This window comes from Anastrepha ludens, chromosome 6 (assembly GCF_028408465.1).
Source record: "Anastrepha ludens isolate Willacy chromosome 6, idAnaLude1.1, whole genome shotgun sequence".
NCBI classification, from domain to species: Eukaryota; Metazoa; Arthropoda; class Insecta; order Diptera; family Tephritidae; genus Anastrepha; species Anastrepha ludens.
The window spans coordinates 91116669-91132999 of NC_071502.1; the positions used below are offsets into that span (position 1 = coordinate 91116669).

The 16331-nt window shown below is 36.4% G+C and overlaps 1 protein-coding gene across 1 annotated transcript in view; it reads left to right on the plus strand.

Annotated features, from left to right (window-relative positions):
- Nucleotides 1-16331, plus strand: part of LOC128865978 (uncharacterized) — a 113859-nt gene that overhangs the window by 10567 nt on the left and 86961 nt on the right. The window contains exon 3 of the mRNA XM_054106427.1: nucleotides 11005-11121. Coding sequence (XP_053962402.1) covers nucleotides 11005-11121 — 117 coding nt within the window. The remainder of the gene's footprint in view (nucleotides 1-11004; nucleotides 11122-16331) is intronic.

Consider the following 16331-nt stretch of genomic DNA (forward strand, 5'->3'; position numbering starts at 1 on the left):
GGTGTTTTGATAAGAGTTTCCTGAACCTAGCCACTCCGTTTGTGCTTCTATACTGCCACAGAAATCTTTCCATGACTCTCTCTTGACTGTACGTACCCCTTTCTTGTATGTCAGATCATTATACTCTAGTCATTTGGCTTTAATTCTTGCGCGAACTGTATCTAATACTTGGAGGCTTGTACACCAAGCTCCTTACGTACAACTTTCCACGTAGCTAAAGGGTAAAAGCCAACAAGTTGAGAATGACGAAAAGTCGACATGTTGGCGTCTTTTTCAATACTTCGTTCCATAAACTTCGCGAAAAGTTTTTTTTTTTTTAAATACACAAATTTCTCCACAATTTCTCAAAGCTTACTGAATGAAACTGTCAACACAGTTTGCCATTCTCAGCTGTCCGACCATAGTTGTCGATATCAAGAACTCTTATGTAGCTAACAAAACACCCGCTATTTTTACCACGAAAAAGCTTTCAATAGTAATCATTTGCAATTTGATGCCTCATACAACTCACACACTTTGTGCCCTTTGTAGGAAACCCTCAAGTCGCCTAGCATAAATTGAAGAAGAAGCGTGGCCTGAAGAGCCGTAGGCTATTGCGTTTATGTATTATTTTATATATGAGTATGTATGTGTTGGTATGATATCTAATTAAGGTTACTTAATTACCGCGCATTCATATTGAGTTCATTTGAAGGTGAATTGCAGCTCTTAAGGAAATCCGTTATGAGATATTCACTATTCAATTTAGTAGACTTAATTGAGGACAATTGAATTAAACCTGAGATCAAATGCATAAATGTATAACTTGCGCACTGTATACACTAACATACATGGTTAATATCTATTAAATTATGCCTTACCTTTAAGCTACTTTTGCATGTATTTATTGCACGTAATGAGCGTCAATTGTTAGGCAGCCGTCCCGGGAATTCAAACATTTGAATTAGGAAATTAATGCTTGAGTGCCACAAGCAGCAAATCCTTTTGAACTTTGCAGTAAATTTAATTTCTAAGCTGGTTAATTAGATTTGTATATGAATGTATTCTTCATTTATTTTACCGTGCGACTGTAAAAGGTATCCAGGAAAAATTTTGCATGCGCCTGAAACTAAAGATTCTATCGGATGTAAAACTGATTAATTTCGTATTTGTTACTAACCTCATATATATCTATGTAGTCAATATTTTGACAGTTACAGCTATTCTATGTTAAAGTACGACAAAAAATCAAGTAAATTTGATATGTCACAGTGAATTAGTTAACACACAATTTTTTTATTACAGTCAAAATGTCAAATTACGTTCCAAAAAAACAGCATTTGCGAGGAGGTTTGCTTTTGTTCTTCATTTTAAAGAAAAATGCAACAGAAGCGCATCGTTTACTCTCAGAAGTTTATCTTGAATATGCTCCAGAGGTTAGAGTATGTCAGCAGTGGTTTGCACGATTTAAAAGTCGTGATTTTGACACAGAAGGCAAAGAGCGATAGGGCCGTCAAAAAAGTTTGAAGACGAAGAATTGGAGGCATAACTCGATCAAGATCCATGCCAAACTCAAGAAGAACTTGGAAAAACATTGGAAGTCACTCAACAAGCCATTTCTAAACGTTTAAAAGCAACCGGATACATTCACAAACAAGGAAATTGGGTGCCACACGAATTGAAGCCGAGAGGCGTTGAGAGACGATTTTGCATGTCTGAAATGCTGCTTAATCGCCACAAAAAGAAATCGTTTTTGCATCGTATTGTCACTGGCGTTGAAAAGTAGATTCAGTACGACAACCCAAAGCGTAAAAGATCATATGTGAAGCCAGGCCAACCAGCCAAATCGACACCAAAGCCGAATATTCATGGTTTGAAGGTATTTGGTGGGATCAAGAGGGTGTGCTGTACTATGAGCTGTTAAAATCGGGCCAGACGATCACGGGAGAGCTATAAAGGGCAACAATTGATACATTTGAAGCAAGCAATAGCCGAAAAACGGCCAAAATGGGCGACCAGACACGAGAAATTGATTTTCCATCATGACAATGCTCGGCCACATGTTGCAGTACCGGTCAAAAATTATTTGGAAAATGCCGAATAGGAAATTCTACCTCACCCACCTTATAGCTCAGACATAGCTCCTTCTGATTATCACTTGTTTCGGTCGATGCAGAATCACCTTTCTGGAATACGATTCACCAATGTTGAAGGTATTAAAAAATGGCTTGATGACTTTCTCGGCGCAAAAGATTAGAAGTTTTTTTTGGTATGGAATCCATAAATTGCCTGAAAGATCGGAAAAAGTTGCCGCTTCCGATGGACAATATTTTGAATAAAATTTTTTTCACTTCTATACTTAAATAAATGGTTTTTTTTTTAACAAAAAAATACGAAATTAATTAGTTGTACAGCCGATATATAGTAATGCTGCACACTTAGATTCATGTTTCCTCATTAAGCTAATTTGTTAAAGGGCATTACAGTTTCAAAGGACTAAATTAAAAGAAAAAAATGTTTTCAATTCTTATACTCGCTCTATGACATAAAATAGATCCATATCCAGCTATTAAAAAAAAACCTTGCTAAATTTTCCCCGCGACAAATACGAGACAATAGTCGTGATCAATAACGTGTTTTGGAAAATTTTCTTCTTCTTAATTGGCGCCATAACCGCTTACGCGATTTTGGCCGAGTTTAACAAGTTGGACACACCAAGTGAAGCCAAGTCCTTCTCCACCTGATCTTTCCAACGCAGAGGAGGCCTTCCTCTTCCTCTGCTACCACCAGCTGGTACCGCATCGAATACTATCAAAGCCGGAGCGTTTGTATCCATTCGGACGACATGACCCAGCCAACGTAGCCGCTGGATCTTTATTCGCTGCGCTATGTCTATGTCGTCGTAAAGCTCATACAGCTCATCATTCCATCATCTGCGATATTCGCCGTTGCCAACGTGCAAAGGTCCAAAAATCTTACGCAGAATCTTTCTCTCGAAAACTCCAAGCGTCGCTTCATCAGATGTTGTCATCGTCCAAGCTTCTTCGTCCAATTATAACTGTCAAACTGTTGGAAAATTTTGCCTACCATAAATATCTTCAAAATTTTCTAGTTAACTAATATAATATAAGAAAAAATGTATTATAAAAGTAAATATTAATATAATATTTTAATTTCGAAATGGAGGGCTATATGGTCTCACTTCGCTCTTTTAAATTGATTAAATTCTATCTCATCTCTCGTTTTCTGCTGTACCTCAAGAAAATATATTGGCTCCACTGCTATTCATAATTTTTGGAAATGACATTTGCAGTTGCAACAATAACACCAATTTTTTTTTGTATACTGATGACTCACATACATATGCGGTGATTGCAAGTACAGCAAACTATAATACATAAATCTTCCATCTGACTTAGATAAGATTGTTGCCCCGTGTAAAAGAAAAAAGTTAAATTTAAATATAAGAAAGTGGATCTTATTTTAAATCTTGTGCTTTTATACCTATTATTCTTCCTACCTACATTGGTGGTTCTAGATTATCCAATCCAAATGAAATTAATGATCTTATTTGAATCAAGATTCTCTTTTCAAAGGCACTTTCTGTACTTTCTTTTATTCGACGTTTTATGTCGGTTCGGACTTTGTTGATCCATACAATCTAAAGTTACATACCTCTCTTGTCCGTGCAAAGCAGGAATATTCCGTCTTTATTTCGAGGCCATTTAATGCATTTCATATTTGCGTTCTTTAAATTTCATGGATCTAATTCCATGCAGCGAAGCTATACTTCGGAGGACGCTATCAGATAAAGCAGCTTGTTTCCTTTTTTAGTTTTTTTCCTGTGCGATTAGAATTTAATTTCGTATAAATGAGGGAAAACAAAAACCACAGCAACAACTTCAATGCAATATTTGTTTGAAGTTCAAAAAGTGATTCATATTATTTCAACTAATAAGACGAAAAATCTTACTGGAGCTAAGAAAATTGTTAACTGTGGGGCTTATATCAAGCACTAACGAATGAATATGTAACAACCATTACTTCAATGTACAGAATGTCCAGTAAAGGGGTAAAATTACAAAAAACAAAAAACTATTTTTTTTCGATATTTCGAAAGTATAGTATCTTAAGAGTATACTGTGAAATTTTGATGCTGAGATTCCTAATCTTATAACGTCTATAGCCCACTAACTATGTAGAGAGCGGTCCGCGTGTTCCTATACCTCAAGCTTTAAACTCATTTATCTCGAAACTTTATTTTTAAAAACTGCTCGTGTTGTAACTCAAAAAGTAATGGACCCATTTGTTTGAAGTTTGCTGAGGCCTTTCTGTACATTACTATCGGAAGGATAAACCTAAAATTTCAAATATTTCGCGTTGATAAATTACTTTTTGGGATTGAAAAATGTCAATAAAATAGCCCTAAATTCTGACTTTGTTTTCAAAGGCTTATTTTATAATTAATTTTATACTTGTTTTTTAATTTTATACGTTAATCCTTTCGGTTAATATGTTATAAAAAACCAATTTCATTTTCTTGATTCACATCGATAGATTAAGAGTAATAAATAGAGCAGTTTGGGACCTCGCGCCGTAGGCAGCCGACAAGAAATGATCCTGAGCCGCCATTTTGGAAAAAAATGAAAAAACAATTTTTTTGCACTCTCGAAAGTTTAAAAAAAGTTGTGTTAAAGCTTCGAAAGTCTGTAATTATTTTATCACCTTTAAAAATATGTTTTAAAAATGACTGATGTTGAGGCTTCTACATGGACTTCCCCCCTTAAGAATTAAAAGCAAACAAAAAATATAATTACTATTATTAATTCTAAAAGTTGGTGTCAATAACCATTACAAAGAAGACAAGTGCGAATTTCGTTTTTCAAAAACTAGTTATTTTGATCATGACGTCGGATACAAATTTGGAATCTCTGGCCCACTCGCAGGAGAAATAACGTCGGTATGCTATTAGCCTCACGAACGATATTTTTCTTTAGTGCTGAGATGGTTAATAAACTTGCGTAAAGAATTATGGCCGCAGAGTTTTAAAAAAATTGTCCCCCTTTAATTTCATCAATATCAATACCAAAATTTTAGTTAGGATTTTCAGTATTAGTGGTATTTTTCGATTACGAAATTTTTTTATTTTATAGATTTTTTATTGTATGTAATCCCAAGATACCGGGACTCGTCCCAGTAAAAAAACCTTATTTTTATTAGGGAAGATAACACTTTGGTTGCTTTCACGCTAATACTAGCAATCATTATTGGTCCCGTGTAGGTAGGTTGGCTGGTGAAATAGTTTAAGTACCACTCTGGCACTCTCCAAGTAGCACTAAAGCGCCGTTTGATACCATTATGAGACCTTCATATGATGGAGATAATGAAGAAGATTGATGCGATTAAGGTCGGCGCACTGCACCAGGCTGTTGAAGAAAGGATCACCCAGTGACCTTAATCGTCTAGCTGCCAAAACCGGACATTTACAGAGAAAATGCTCACCTGTCTCCTTCCCTGAAAGGTCCCAACAGCTTCTGCAGTTGGAGTTAAATGGTAAACCTAGCTTTTCCTCGTGTGTAGCGATCGTCCTGTGCCCGGTAAATGCAGCTCCGAGTTGTGAAATTCAATGGCGTGGAGTCCGCAGAACTTTCTGCGCCCTGTGTCTAATGCACTGGGGACAAAGGATTTCGAAATAGCACACCAAGAAATGGAGCTTTATCTGTTTTACGCTTTCCTGAGAAATAAGTTATGCAATGATCATTTGACAACTGTTAGGGTGATACCGATGACAGATAGTAGGTCTCTGAAGCCAATTCAGTCCTCTTCCTGGCAAGCTCATCAGCGATTTCTTTTCCCTCTATGTGTCCTTGAACCCAGATGAGAGAAATGTAAACCCTAGAGATTTGATCTCCTCCTTACAGGAATTTACTAGTTTGGTTCTACACCAAGGCGCCTTACTCGCAGCTTGGCTATCGGAGAAAATGTTAATATCTCCATCGCTCCCGCGTTTCCTAAGCATTTTGCATGCCTGCAGGATCGCAGAGACTTCTGCCTGAAAAACATTGACAGTATTCGGCAGTCGAAAGGTCATAAGTAAATTAGCTGATTTAGAGAAAACTTCTGCTCCGACTCCCAATCCCAAATTAGAGCCGTCAGTGAAGACAGAGGTGCAAGTTTCGGTGCAGATTTTCAACTCAATTCAATCTCGACTATTTGGAAAGATTGCTCTAGCATGGCCCTCCAACTCCAGTTTGCGGATAGTGAGAACTGTTCAAAGTTCGGAGAAATACGGTGTTAACTGCCCAAAAATGCTACCATATTCCTTGGAAGATTGCCTACAGAGGCCAATCTCCTTTAACCTGATTGCACTTTGAGCTGCAATGCAAATAAAGTAAAAGTCGCTGATCCCGTGTAATGAAATTGAAAAAATTTTTGCTTAAACCCAAAAAGAAAAAGTTTTTAAATCTTACTTGGTTAACCACCGAGACACACTAATTTGAAATTTAATGCTCCATACGAATTTACAACAGTACAAACTTGAAATTTAAAATAGTGTGGATCAAAGTGAAAATTTTCCATTCGATTTTCAACTTGAAAAAAATATGTATAAATTATTTCGCCATTTACACCATCTTATCCCGAAAACTCCGAAAATTCCGAGCATATTACTCGAAAATCCGGGCCTAACATCCCTAAATCGCATTGTTATCGCCTATGGTGTATAATTTAATTACAAATACATGCAAATTAACACAAACTCCAACCACATTTAACCCCATATACACGCAAGCATGTCGTACATGGCGTATGAGTAATCACAATTACAATTGCTTTTGTATGCCAGCCATTCTCCAGTGATTTGAAATTTAATTTCAATCGAATTAATCACCGAATTCCGCCTACCTTAGGTTATAATTAATTATTGCTTTTGAAGGGGAAGTTGTAAATTTATCAATGTGATTTTGTTGCGCCTACAACAATTTTCAAAGTCAAAGTAGTTTGCTTTGCTGGGAAGGGAGTACCAGCAATTAAAACCAAACAAATGCAAATCTTAATTGCATGCACAAACATATGCATTCATCTATATATGTGATGTAGATGCATGTATCTCCATTACAGCATTCTTCGCTTCGCAACTTGACGGCGTAAACAATACAAACTCATTTGAAACTTGCACGCACACCCCCTGGCGCCTAAAACAATGCATTGGGCACTTACTTACACAAATGTATGTTTGTTACGTGCAATCAAGCGGGAATACACACCTGTTAACGTGCATGTAAATAGCAAAGAGTACAGGAAAAACAAAGTTGCGATAGAATAAAATCGAGTACTAAAAGCCAAATGTTTTGCATTTAATGAAGCAATTTCGTGAAGGGAAACAAGCACATACATGCATGCATACATACGTAAATGTGTGCATACAAACTACACAGCAGACAGAAACTTGTTTTATAGTGCACACAGCTTGTAAGCAACTTTACTAACACTTCCAATTTAGTATTTCACATTTCGAATTCCGAATCACGCATTCCGCATTTGCCAAACAATGCATATTTTCTGCGTGGCTACATAAACAACACTGCCACAAAATTTTATTTTCGCACACATTTTACACCTGCTCGTATTACACGTTTACTTAGTTAATGTGCATATTTGTTTGGATTTCGCAGTAAAATTTTTAATTGCTCGCAGAGCTGAAATGTGAACTGAACGAGTGGAGTTTTGTTACAAATGTTTTAATGGCAAACGGAATGTGTAAATGGCGTTAAATTTACATGCGCCAGAAATGAAGGGATATCGAAGCAATGGCTACTAAAGCAATTCAAAGTGTAACCAGAGGAGATATACTGCATTTACAGTGTCTACGAAATTGCTCATAAAAACATGAAATTTGGAATTTTTTAATTAAATATTTTTAGTAGTCGAAATAATGGCCATCAAATCAATGCAAAGTGGAATGACAGAAGATTTACTGTATTTACAGTGTCTACGAAAACTGTTCATAAAAGCATGAAATTTTAAATTGTTTTAGTAAAATATATTTACTAGTCGAAGTAATGGCTACTAAAGCAATTCATAGAGTAACGGCAAGAGATATACTGTATTTATAGTGACTTCGAAAACTGTTCATAAAACATGAATTTTAGATTTGATTAATTAAAAAGATTTATAGATCGGAGTGATGGCTACTACAGCAATTCAAAGTGAGGCAACAGGAGATATGCTGTATATACAGTGCCCACGAAAATGTTCAGAAAAACACGAATTTCAAAATGTTGAATACCATAGCAAAGTAATGACTGCTAAAGCAACTCAAAGTACAAACATGATAGATATATCGCGTTTTTCAATAGGTGCGCTTCAACTTTTTTCCGATAGGGAGGGCGAACGACGCGATATTTTTTATTTTTCGCTTGTCATTTGTAAACTTCATTAGTATACATTTTATCATGGAATGCCACACACTTGAGTAACGATTGCAAATCGTGCAAATTTTTTATGAAAATAATCATTCTGTTGCTGCTACTTTAATCCAGATTTTTTCCAAAAAATCATCTTGAGTGATGAAGCTCAATTTTGGCTCAATGGCTTTGTCAACAAGCAAAATATGCATTACTGTGCAGAAAGCAATCCACACGTGATTCATGAGGCACCGTTGCATCCCAAAAAAATCAATGTTTGGTGCGGTTTACATGCCGGCGACGTAATTGGCCCATATTTTTTCGTTGACGAGAACGATTGCCACGTTACTGTGAATGGAAATCGATACCGCGACATGATAAACGATTATTTTTGGCCGCAATTGAATGGTATGGACTTAGACGACATGTGGTTTCAACAGGACGGGGCCACAAGCCACACAGCACACGCTACAATTGATTTGTTGAAGAGTAAGTTCGATGAGCGCACTATTTCCAGAAATGGACCGGTCGAATGGCCGCCGCGCTCGTGTGATTTGACGCCTCTAGAATATTTTCTTTGAGGTTATGTGACGTCATTGGTCCACAGTAACAAGCCGGCGACGATTTGTGAGCTTAGAGCCAATATGGAACGCGAAATTGCTGGAATTTCGGCCGATTTATGCAAAAGAGTGGTCGAAAATTGGGTTCAACGATTGGACTTCGTAAAACATTCACGCGGTGGTCATGCAAAAGTAATCGAATTTCATACTTAAATGTATATGTTCAAACTCGATAATAAAAAAAAAATTAGTTAAAAAAGTCAAACCGTTTGTGCTTTATTAAAAAAAAAAGTTGAAGCGCTCTTACTGAAAAACGCTTTATAATATAAAATATATACAGTTCGCTCCAAAAACTGTTTTTGCGAACATGAATTTATTACTTTTCTACAAAAGATATTAGCAAATCAAACCGATTACCAAAGAAACTTAAGATATATCAGCGATAATACGCCGTGTATAGAGTGGTTTCAAAATTGTTGGAAAAAACATTTCGCACTTTAGATTTTTTTGATAAAATATAGTTATACATAAATCGTAGTAATGGTTATTTAAGAAATAGTCAAAGGTGATATCTTCCCCACACAGTGATTTTAGAAACTATTCTCAAAACATGCATTTCATATATTTTTAATAAAATTTTTAATAAAATATATGAAAAATAAAATAAATATATTTACAAATTTAAAACTGTTCCTAAAAACCTGGGTGTAAATGTTTTTATGGTCCTATGATATTAACAATCGAAAGTAATTTAGACATATGGCATGTCACACCATTTTGTGGCACTAGCCGACCACTTTTCAAATAAGTAACGAATAATTGTCTTAAATGGTAGTTTTCATATCGTTAGTATGCAACTCCGATCCACGATTTCAAGAGATGCCCCTTCCCATAGGCCTTGAAGTTTTTTCACCGCTTCCTTAAACCCATATGAGAGTGGAATCGTCTTTACATTTTATTTTCTTGACGCCGCTGAACCAACCTGCTCCATCAAATGTAGGCATTGTTGCGCTCGGATTAGCGTCAGTTTTTGCAAACAGAGCCTCCAGTAGTTTCACCTCAACTACCTTCCATTGCTCCTGCGTTATTTGTCCCAACGGGTTACAGCGATCAGTAAGCGCCACGGTCAAGTGCTTCTTGGCTATCTCACTGACTGCCGCCGCTGCTTTAGGTGTGGATGGTTTTTCACCGTCTCTGGTTGAGTGTTTCGCGATTAGCTTTGCAGCGTCGCCTTTATACCTCCTTTTTGTGTTGGGCATCTTCCCTTCGCTTTCTGTAGATCGCTGCCGCTGCCGCCACATCCAGCACGTGTTGTAAACTGTGCACGGCCTTTTTCTACTTCCTCCCTAGCCCATTCCAGTATCTCCACTATTGCTTGCGTCAGACTGGCCATGCCACCAAGTCATGCTTAGCTTTCATCTCCTCCCTACTTGGCTTTACTTTAGGTCTTTTCGTACTGTCCGAAATGGCACCATCGAGTTTTACCGGGGAGTTAAGTAAAGCATCTTCTTCTGCGGTATTTACGCTAGCTGTGCTTTCCCGGTCCGAGTCTACTTGAACAATGGCACCCGCACACTGCATAGTGATTTTGTTTTTCCCGATTGTGTTTGTGTTGGCAGTAGCAATACAACTATTATAACCTGCTCCCGTTATAGTAGAGGTGTGACCGCTGGCAACACAGCTTCCGTCTTCACTGTGCCCGTCGGTGGTAGCAGCCTTTTGCCCCACCGACGTTTGGGTTAATATCCTAACCCGTGTGATTTCCTCGTCTACCTCCATGTGGGTTTTTATTTCCCTTGGTATAACATATAGAGTTAGTCACCGCGGAGAGGAGGAGAGGTCATACATTGATCCTGTCCACATTGCAATGCAGCCAGTGATTCCAGTCGGCGCCCACGGAGAGGAACTAGCTACGAAGACTTTCGCCAACCCCCTTTTACACAATTTTATGACAAATCGGCATAAGAAACTATGTAGTCCCTACACTTTAGATGAATCAGAACAATTTTTCAATATACACCAACGAATTTGTACATTCAATGAATTCTCTTCATTTTCAGGCACTTCTGCGCGGTGCGCTATCTCAACAAAGTGCTGTAATATTGGTCTGTATGGCTGTGGACCGGTATATGTGTGCGCTGCATCCGCGAAAATACTACCAGCATTCCAGTAAAAAGGTAAGAGACATTTTTATAAAGAAATTTACTTTATTTATGCTAATTCTGATAATTTGATATATGAGTGGGCACTAAAATTTCATATACTTTTCAAGTGGGATTTGCGCATACCTAGTGTAATTCTAAAAAAGGTAAGGATAAAGATACAGATAGAGACAGAGATAGAGAGGGCAATAGAGATAAGACTATATATAGAAAGAAATAAAACTGAATAAAATCCAATAATTACAATGGAAATTTTCGAATTATTGAAATATTTAACTGACCAAACAAAGAGTAAGTGCCCTCTTGTTGTAGTGATCTTAAGTCAATGGCAGTAAATCAATGTTTTTTATGCGTAAGTATTTATCAATATTTATTTGAGGTGGCAACTGGCTGCAAGTAATTTATTTTATACAATTTCTTCTTTATATCCTTATTGTTCACTCTTTAACTCTAACAGACTAAACATCAGTATCAATGTATCTTAAATATAACCTAAAGCTACTTATTTCTAAGCTAAATCTCAGATCTTTAGCATAACTATTGCATATGTGAATACATTTTATGAGTGGCTCATTAAATTCATAATTAGTCATGTACACTTTTTCAACGAACAAGCGATTTCTTCTTAATTCGCGGAATGGGGATTGAAACTTAAGGGGTCCCGGTGGTCTGGAGCTCGAAAATTTAGGGAATTTTCAGGAATTTGATTTTACAATAAAAAAATGAAAAGTGATATTTCAGGCTTTTTATTTCACTTCTTTTACATAATATACAAAAAAACCTTTTTTTTAATTTTAATAATTTGAAAAATGGCGGTGAAGTTGACCCTCCCGAAAAATTTGTCCATTTTGGCTCTTCTATTTATCTGAAACGCAAAAATCAAAAAACTTATTAATCAGTATGACTATAGCTATGTCCCATACTAAACTAAAAAAAAATAATAAAAATTTGACAAAATGGCGCGGTTTTGAATTTCACACTCCAAAAATTGGATTTTTTCAGTTTTTTAATCAAAAAAGTACGAAATAATTAAAATAATAATACGATTCTAGTACGGGCAATAGCCATTGACATATTATATTCAAATTTCAGACGACTCGGTTGAATAGATATTTTTTTGAAACAACACCAGGCCGAAAAAAGTCGTTTCGAGATACATGAGTTTGAAGTTTTGAGAGGATGAGAGTTTTGAGGAATGCGACCATTGATTCCGCCGCGTGACGAATCTGACTAAAAATTTGATAGCATATTCTTAAAAGCCTAAATTTTTGAAATATCAAAAAAATCGATTTTTTTTTATTTCTACACCTCCGGGACCACTTAACTACATCAGAGATGGGTTTCGCCTAATTAGAGTGGCCTTCGTTTGCAAGCCGCTAACACTTTGGTAATAAATCGTGTACTCTCCGTGTTTAATGTTTGTCGGTAGATATATATAAGATTTTATGGTTGATACTCTTTGGCATGGACATACTAAGATAAAAACGAAATGGTTGCACTACGACTTTAGCAGGCCACAAATCTGCAATGAAGAGCACTATATAGCGCTAATGACAGAATTTGAGATTAGTTCTATTATAGCATAGCATTAAATTTCTATTAATATTAAAACGCTTATATAAATAATCCAAAATGTTATCTGTATTAAGAGTTGGTTTTAACGAAGATAAATGAACCCATTTAAAACGAACAGCCACATCCAACTCAGCATTATTGTTCGATCCAATACCAACAGTACGTTTGTTAGCGTAATTTAGGGTATTCTGATAAAGGTATACATTTTTTGACAATTATTTTAATTTGCTTAAGGTAAACCTTGACCACGCTTAGGAGCTGGACTGAGAGGATTCTATAAACTACCCGCTAGTTTTTAAGGGTGTGGAAAGATTCCTTTGAGAGAGAATGTCAAGTACTTAGGCTTCATATTAGATAGGAAACTCACATGGAAACCTAATATTGGGGAAAGAGTAAAAAAGGTCAGCGTTGCATTATATACTTGCAAAACAGCGGTCGGTATTAAATGGTCGCGTAACACATTGGCTCTGTACTTCGGGAATTAGACCACTCTTAATATATGGAATACTTGTATGGTGACCATCTACTCAAAGGGCGAGTTATGCTAAAGTCACGAGTAAGGTCGAAAGAACAGCTTTTTTATGCATCTCTGGTGCTTTAAGAACCACCTCAAATAAAGCGCTGGCAGTGCTAATCAATTTACCTGCACTAAATCTCGGCCGCCACCGCGCTCAGACTCAAAAGTATGGCGCTATGGGAAGACCGGCGGTTTGGCCAATTAGTCAAACTCTCTGAATAGTCACAAACAAGAAATAGACTATTCTACTCCCACATTCACCTTCGACAAGCTCTTCAAGCTGAGTCAAGAAGGAAGTGGCAGGCACCCAGGGTATGGAGAAGGGGGGAATTAATTTTTTTATACAGATAGTTTCAAGCTAGACGATAAGGTTGGTTATGGAGTTTTCTCGAAGAAATTAGGACTGGAACTATCCGTTCGACTACCAGACTACTGCAGCGTCTATCAGGCAGAGATTCCAACTATAAAAGAAGTGGCTACATATCTAAATACGCATGCCGTAACAAAAGCGATTATAAATATATTCTCAGATAGCCAGGCGGCCATTAAATAAATGAATGCGGTTATACTAAGATCAAAGGTTGCACAGGAATGCCGGGCAGCCCTAAATTATATTAGTGTCGTATTCAAGGTCATCCTTATTTCTGTTTTGGGGCACAGAGATATTGAGAGAAACTGTAAAGCTGATGAGCTAGCCAGAAAGCTATTCTTCAACTGCTCAGAGATAAAAGTACCATTGGAATGCCTTTGGCTACGAGTAAACTAATAATAAAAAACAATATTATCCAAAAGGCCAATACGTCATGGAGAGATGAAGATACATGTGTAACAGCTAGGCTACTATGGCCGCAAATAAACAAGAAAAGGACAAAGGAATTGCTTAGCCTCTAAAGAGATGATATCTCGAAGGTTGTGACGGGTATAACCGGTCATTGGCTATTTCGCAGGTATTCATGAGGCTAGGAGTATTCTCCCATGAATATTGTAAAATTGTAGAGATGAGGAAGAAGAAGAAACAGTTGAGCACTTCCTTTGCAATTATCCAGCCTTAGCTAAAATCAGCCTTAAAATGGTTTCACGACCATAAATAAATAAGGTTCCCGTGTCGCACAGTGGTATCACAACGGATCTGTAAGGTCTAAATGCGTTGGTCATAGGGGTCGACTACTAGCATAACCTAACCTAACCTAAGGTAAACTTTGCAGTTTTATTAATTTCTGTATTATATTCGAAAATAAAACTATTGGGGGACAATGTGATATACTATACCACATCACGCACAACCTTTCCTATATGCAATAAATATTTAAATTAATAAAAAAAAGTTTGTTGGCAAATTGCTATATACATACTTCATTTATTAAAAACAAAAAGATATTTAAGATTTTTTTAATAAAAATCACAAAGATTAGGCACAACAAAATACAGTACATTAAGTATTTATATTTGCAATGTTGTGTTATGTTTGTACTCATCTGCCTCGAAAGATTTGTCGCAAAAGTGACACACATTATCTGCGCTAGGTGGACTTTCTGCCTAACATTCTTCGTCGGAACTGGGTAGAAGCAAACTTTTTTCTGACTTCTCTAGCTTGGTTTCATTTCAAAAGGTTCATTAGTTTCTTTTCATTCATGTACGCCAATTCAAAGAAATCATAAAAATGAAAAGTCGAGAAAAGAAGATAAAGTTTGTACTATACGAGTAGCTGTCCGGTCACAGCGTAACTACCTAACGCTCGCCTACCTTTGGCTTTGTATCTACGGAAATATTGAGAGGCTCTGTAACTTTGTGTGAATATTCTGAAATACCTATATAAGGAATCGTTTAAAATGAGAAAACAAAAAATTGATTTTTTTAACCTTATAAACCAGGCTCCCCCCTTAAAAGCTGCTTTGCTGACTGATCGACTAATCGTTGGCATATGTGGATTGCCTATTTTGAAGGCGATAAAATAAATTTTGAATATTAAACAATTATTTTGCATTTTATGGAACAATTTCCGGTACTTCTTCGACAGAATGTAAAATTACTTTGTTAGAAAAAAAACTTAGCAGTACTCGCGTTTTAAAAACTCGTTTGTTAAGGGGTGATATACAGTTAGAAGGCCAAAGAAAAGCGAATTTTCCAGATTTTTTTCTGGGAAAACTTTTAAATTTATTGATATAAAACTTTGTCCACATATTATGTAATTTTTTAGCTGTATTTTAAGGCTTAGTATTAGTAAAAATATTTGTTTGGAAAGGAGCTACGGCTGATCTTGGGAACTTCTCTGAAAAAGGCGTTATGCGGTGACCACTATACTACTTTCTGGGATTGGAAAAATCGTTGGCATAAGTGTATTTTATCGAGAGGGGATTATTTTGAAGGGGATGAAATTGATTTACAAGAATAAATAAAGATTTTTCATTTCACAACCAAATTCACCTTCCTTTTTGCCCACAGTAGTATCTCTGAGCTGGATCCTCGGGAATTAAAGAACCAAACAGATTTCGTTAAAGTAATCTGAAATCTAATAATTAATCGAAGAAATAAGCATAAATTTTTTTGACAAAATGGCGGTTTCTCAAAAAAAATCGATTTTTGACCAAAATTTCCGATTTCCACATATTTTTAATTTGTTCTCTTTGCTTTTTATCCAATACTGTGTTTAAAAAAAGATCAAATTTCGCCTGAACTTAAATTCTTTCAACCGTCCTTATAACGGGTGATTTTTTAGCTATTATCTTTTCAAACAGTTGATTTAAACAGCTGACGCACGTTTCGTGTTTTGTTTCACTGGCAAACATCTTCAGTTTGGTTTATAATTTAACCATGAATCGTCTTACAAACGAACAACGCTTGTAAATCATTGAATTTTATTATAAAAATGCGTGTTCTGTTCAGAAAGTTTATCGCGCGCTTCTTCCATTTTATGGTCAGTTTAATCGACCCACTGAAGCGGCTATTCAAGCTATTGTGACTAAATTTAGAACCAAATTTGCAGTATTGGACATCAAACCACCAACACATTTACGTAGAGTGCGAACTGAAGGAAATATCGCAGTTGTATTGGCCAGTGTTAATGATGACCATCAGTTATCGATTCGTCGCCGTTCGCAGCAATTGGGCCTCTGTTACTCAACAACGTGAAAAA